The sequence below is a fragment of the Chenopodium album genome, chromosome 22 (assembly GCF_948465745.1).
Source record: "Chenopodium album chromosome 22, dcCheAlbu1.1, whole genome shotgun sequence".
Classification (NCBI taxonomy): domain Eukaryota; kingdom Viridiplantae; phylum Streptophyta; class Magnoliopsida; order Caryophyllales; family Amaranthaceae; genus Chenopodium; species Chenopodium album.
The window spans coordinates 35523319-35529561 of record NC_137855.1 but is presented as its reverse complement, the minus strand read 5'-3'; the positions used below and the strand labels follow the sequence as shown (position 1 = coordinate 35529561).

Here is a 6243-nt window from a genome sequence, read left to right as displayed (position 1 = left end):
CTTTGGTCTCCCTCTTCCTCGTTTAATCCCTCCATGGTCCCACTCTTCCACTCTTCGCACCGGTGCACCCTCGGGTCTCCGTCTTACATGTCCAAACCAACGCAGACGATTTTCCCTTAATTTATCTACAATGCCCGCCACACCTACTTTCTTGCGAATAACCTCATTTCTGATTCTATCTCTTAAAGTGTTTCCACACATCCACCTTAACATGCGCATTTCCGTAACCTCCATCTTTTTAATATGCTCTTTCTTAGAAGCCCAACATTCTGTACCATAGAGCAACACTGGTCTTATGGCAGTCCTGTAGAATTTTCCCTTCAACTTTAAGGGAATGCTGCGGTCGCATAGCACTCCCGTGGCCGCTCTCCATTTAAGCCACCCTGACTTAATCCTGTGGGTCACGTCTTGATCAATGTCACCATTCTTCTGGATGATCGACCCTAGGTACTTAAAACATTCACTCATGGTCAAATCCTTTCCATCCAAACTCACCACTTCATTGCTTGTCCCCCTCTGAGTGCCAAAACGACATACCAAATATTCAGTCTTACTCCGACTTAGCTTAAACCCTCTAGATTCCAACCTTTGCCTCCATTGCTCCAACTTGACATTAACCCCATCCTTAGTCTCATCCACCAAAACGATATCATCTGCGAACAGCATACACCATTGAACCTCATCTTGAATTGGTCTAGTTAATTCGTCTAGAACCGTTGCAAAAAGAAAAGGGCTTAATGCAGACCCTTGATGCAATCCGATTGTAATAGGGAAATCTTTTGTCAACCCTCCGCATGTCCTCACATTTGTTGACACATCCCGATACATATCCTTAACTAGGTCTACATACCTTCGTGGGATACCTTTCTTCAACATTGCCCACCAAAGTATCTCTCTTGGCACCTTGTCATATGCCTTCTCTAAATCAATAAAGACCATATGAAGATCTTTCTTCTTTACCCTATAAAACTCCATCATTTGTCTTATCAAATGGATTGCCTCCATAGTAGATCTCCCAGGCATAAAACCAAATTGGTTATCTGAAATGCTTGTGCATGCCCTCAACCTTTGTTCAATCACCCTTTCCCACAACTTCATAGTATGGCTCATAAGCTTAATTCCTCGATAGTTAGAACAATCTTGAGCGTCTCCTTTGTTTTTATAAACCGGGACCAAGGTGCTCTTCCTCCAATCTTGTGGGATCCTTGTAGCCGTCCATATCTTGTTGAAAAGGTTTGTTAACCAATCAATACCAATCTTACCCAAACACCTCCACACCTCTATCGGTACCCCATCAGGGCCAACCGCCTTCTTAGGTTTCATCTTCCTCAGTGCAATCTCCACCTCTACTCTCCTAATCCTTCGCACATACTCCATGTTGATTTCTTCATCACTCATAGAGGTATCTCCTATCACAACTCCATTACTTCCATTAAATAATTCATCGAAGTACCCCTTCCACCTGTCCTTGATGCCCTCCTCTTGCACTAGGACCATTTGGTTCTTATCTTTGACACACTTCACCATGCCAATATCCTTCCTTGCCTCTTGTCTTCTCTTTGCCATCTTATAAATGATCCTTTCTCCCTCCTTGGAATCAAGCTTTTCATAAACCTCCTGATATGCCTTTTCTTTTGCTTGGCGAACAGCTGCCTTTGCCTTACTCTTAGCCTCCTTATACGCTGCAAAGGTTTCATCACTCCTACATTTTCCTAAGGCTTGATAGCATTCCCTTTTTTGCTTAATTACTGCTTTCACCTCTTCATTCCACCACGAAGTATCTCTCTGTACCGGGCTCAATAACAAAAGTCCAATAAAAAGGTGCGGGCTAACTAAACCCGATCGCGAGGCCCGCAACACCAAAAACATGATAGTGGACTCACGTGAGTCCGTCTCACCCAAAACTTTACCATCCAAATTATGGTGGGACACTTATGTTCATTCCAAACCTCACATATTTGTGAGTTTTCAACATCTCCAAGTGGTATGATAGTTTAATGCAAATAAATTTTTCAATAAGTTAGCCACTAAAATAAAATATTAGGGTTTAATTCATTATTATGGTGGTCCGTGTATGCCTATTTGATTTTGACGGTTTATATATATTTGGAGGCTATATTGGCGATATCGCATGGAACTAGGTGTTCAAAGCTTACTTTATAGATTCTCATTAATTTAAATTTGAATTAGTTTAGGATTTAATCGGAGAAAATCTCTCATAACATATGTTATTGCGTTTCTATATATGCTTGAACCCAATAACTCTAATTAATAACAAGTTGAAATTTTCTCTCACCGCTTGATTCAAATTAAACACTTAATCATTAAGTTATACGGAGTACAAAAGTAACAATTTTGAGGGAGTTATTCGCTAACACAAGAAGTGAAAGCAATTTGAAGGACACTTGGAAGCTAGTCAAGTGCACATTCGAAATCCTTTTCAGCCGTCAACCTTAGCTGCCAATGTGCCACAATCTGTTGTGCATATTCATCAATCCCAAAATGTGTTGAAAATTGCCTTGAATTGACATATATGAAAGCATTTTATTACCTATATAATGGCTGTTATAAATCACGCTTATATACGTTTGTATTATTTTTTTTGAATGGATGTACGTTTGTATATCATCTACTCGTATCATTTAGGTGTGATTCTTAGGAAAATTTCTTTATTTTTTTTTATCATACTTCCTCCGTTTTCTTTTACTTGCAACACTTCCCTAAAAAGGAAATGTCACAATACTTACAACACACTATAAAAGGAAAGTTACTTTAGGGAAAAACTATACTATTTCCCTTATTTAAAGCACATGACCCACTAAATTACACTCTTAACAACCACTCATCCCATTTTAAAGTGTAATATATCATGTGAACCCCACATTTCTTAAATACCGTGAAAAAGTGTGTGTTACATCTAAAAGAAAACGGAGGAAGTATTTATTTTTATAAGTGTATTGAAGGGCATTATGACTTGCATCCAGATCTATGGTTTGATGACATAAACTTTCTAATAATATACATTTACTTTTAATCAGATTATTTAATTGAAATTTACCGTGCAAAAATTAATGAACTTGAAATTAATACGAGTAATAATTTGTATCCCTAAGATAAAATGTACTCCGTAGTCCGTGTATTACATAATCAGATACGAAAGAGTACTCCCTCTGTGTTTTTTTAAGTGATACATATTGACCGGCACATAGTTTTAGGCAATTTAATTGACTTAAATAAAATAAGAGGTAAGTGGGGTAATGGAGTATTAAAAAATTGTTAAAAAAAAGATAGTGGGGTTAATAGTTTATTGAAAAGTAAGAATGTGAGAGGAAAGATATCCCTACCTTATAAAAAGTAGAAAGTTACTCTTATGAATAGTGTAATGCCAAGTATACCCTTTAAAATGTGTATTTACATATATACCCTCATTAATGTATACAAGTTTTTTTAATGAATAGTGTTTAGACAATTATACCCTCTAAAATATTTAATTATGTACTTATTTGCTCTCATGCTTTAATGTTAGTTGTCTTGGACATTTATATACTCATAAACATAGTGTTTACATAATTTTTTTTTTTTCATTAAATCTGTCAACAACTAAATTTATGATTTTAAGACCAAGCCGAAAGAGTCTCTAGATTTGACTAGCTATGTGCGCGCATCGCGCGCGTTAGCTACCCTACCCTAGTAATAAAAAAAGTAGTAGTTTGTTTGGGTGGGGACCATGAAAGGAGAGAGATATAATATTTCAATGTATTTTTTTGCCAAAAAAAAAAATGTATCACTTAAAAAAGCACGACCAGAAATGGAAAATGTATCGATTAAAAAAACACGGAGGGAATACAAAATATGCTACAACATACATAAAAAATGCTATTTGAGTTTTTCCACTAATTTGAACAATAAAAGTATGTTAAAAATTCCATACATTGCACTACATAACATAAGCTAATAAAATAATATTTCTTTATCATATTCGAAATAAATCAATGTCTTATGTGCAACTATTCGAACTAGATAAAGAAGTTCGGCGCCACAATTTTGGCAATTGCCATTACATTTTCCATTCCATCACATTATGCATTGAACCTTATATCCTTCTTTCCCTTTTACCAAACTAGACAAAAAAATTGACAAACTCAACCATCATCCTTTTACCTTTCCGTTACACCCCCCTAAAACAAAATAATAATAATAATAATTTAATCATAGACTAAAACTTCTTTTACTTTTTTTTTTTCACTTCTATGATTCTATCTCCCCGAAAGTTAGCCCAACGAATGAGAGATATTTACAACTAATAACCCTCTAATTTCTTTTGGCCCCAATTATTTCACTACGCAAAACTGTTTTTATTTCGAGTCTATTGTCTGAACCCGTACCCAAATCCGGATAATTGATTTGAATGACTTAACCCGAATAGATCAACCGAGTTGTTGTTGTAGTTTTGATTAAACAAGTTTGTGTTGTGATTGAAATAACCCGAATTGAACCTTTGGTTTGACGTAATTCCACTTTGGACCTCCTCATCGACTAACCCGGAGGTACGTATTTTGTTCTCCACGGGTGACTCCACTTGTGACAAGGGTGGTAACGAAGGGACAAACACGTCATTTCCATTATTACTAATGTTGTTTACTACTTGCCCCGATTGAGGTTGGGCTGACCCGGTAAAGGCGAATTCAGGTGCTGCGGTTAATCCGGCAAGTACGGCCCAATCGAAACTACCCGACCCGAGTTGCTGAAGGTTAAACTTGCCATTTTGCTGCTGTTGTTGGTGTTGCTGCTGTTGCTGATGTTGTTGTTGCTGTTGTTGGGCAACATTGTTATTATTCTTCAAAGAGTTCATACGTGGCAAAGCGAATGAACGGTCATCAATTTCCGGTAAAGATTCCATTACGTCATCAAGATGCGATGATGACGATGAAGATGTTTCACCTGTTGTGCTTGTTTCCTTGCTTATTGAAGGCTTTGCCGCACTCGAATTTTTCTTATAGATACGACATAACACCCAGTCGTCCAGCTGATAACAAAAACATCAAACGCGTTAGATAAATTATTTGATACTTATTTTTTAAAAAAAAATCCGATACCAATCGAATTTTACAAAAATTGTATACAACAGGCTTAATCACGGTAACAAACCTTAGAACTGCCGGATTTACGGGTGTTCTCGGTAAGACGATACTCGTGCATGATCCAATTGGTCTTGGTACCCTTAGGCGCTTTACCAACATAAAACACGAGCGCCTTTTTAATTCCAACCTTTCTCCCTTGTGTAGTTATAATCTTATCGGTTCCGGTAGCCTTCCAATACCCGGACCCGGCTACTCTATTGGGTCGTGACCCGTTTGGGTATTTCCGATCTCTAGGACTAAAGAAATACCATTCTTTTTCTCCAAACATCGCCTTACCTATTCAAAGATATAACAATTTATCACGTTAATAAACAAAACTCGACGAGTTAATTAAAAAATGTAACAACAAAGGGAACTCTGTATCGACAATCCTAGTAGAGAGGACTTACTAGGTAAAACCCAAGGATCGAACTTATAAAGATCGATTTCGGCTATAATTTGGAGGGAAAATTGATGACCAGCAACTTTTCTACATAAATATTGAACCAAGAGTTCTTCATCAGTAGGATAAAATCGAAATCCAGGTGGTAAACTCAATTGAGCCAAAGGATCTTTCTCTTGAACTCCCATTTTATAATCAACCAAATCAAATCAAATCAAATCTTCTCACAAATTGGAATTAACTAATTCCACAATTTTTTTTGATTTTGTTTAATTGGGAGTAGAAGAATATTTGAATATTTCAACTGCCAATTTTTCGAGATATAGAAGGAGGGAGGTCCATATTTATACACAAAAATAAAAGAGGAATTATATGTAACTTTTATTTTAGGGATAAGTACGGAATGTCCTTGTCTTACCGCTAAAAGTGGGGTCCACAAAATGGTAAAAATGGTGAACCGGTAAGATTGTGACACGTATAATGTTATTGAGGGTTTATTGAGATGGCCGACCTTATCTTCACGGGAAAAATTAAAGTAGCAGAGAGCAGAGTTGAGTCACTAGTATTGAATGAAGGACACGTGTCGGTAAAAATAAGGAGAGGTTCTAGAAGGATTTAGGGAAGGGGTGGGCGGGGGTATTTTTCATGTGTGTGTGTGTGCAGTAATCCACGTCGGTAAACTTAGGGAAAATTATACTTGGACACGTGCTTACACGTGTG

At 37.0% G+C, this 6243-nt stretch overlaps 1 protein-coding gene across 1 annotated transcript; it reads right to left on the bottom strand.

Annotated features, from left to right (window-relative positions):
* Positions 1–3897: 3897 nt before the first annotated feature.
* Positions 3898–5843, bottom strand: LOC145604547 (NAC domain-containing protein 72-like). The gene is made up of 3 exons (XM_081660433.1): positions 5531–5843; positions 5149–5417; positions 3898–5026 (listed from the first exon to the last, which is right to left on the bottom strand). The coding sequence occupies exons 1-3, from the start codon at positions 5709–5711 to the stop codon at positions 4367–4369; spliced, it is 1110 nt and encodes a 369-aa protein (XP_081516559.1). The 5' UTR covers positions 5712–5843; the 3' UTR covers positions 3898–4366.
* Between the last annotated feature and the right edge of the window lie 400 nt (positions 5844–6243).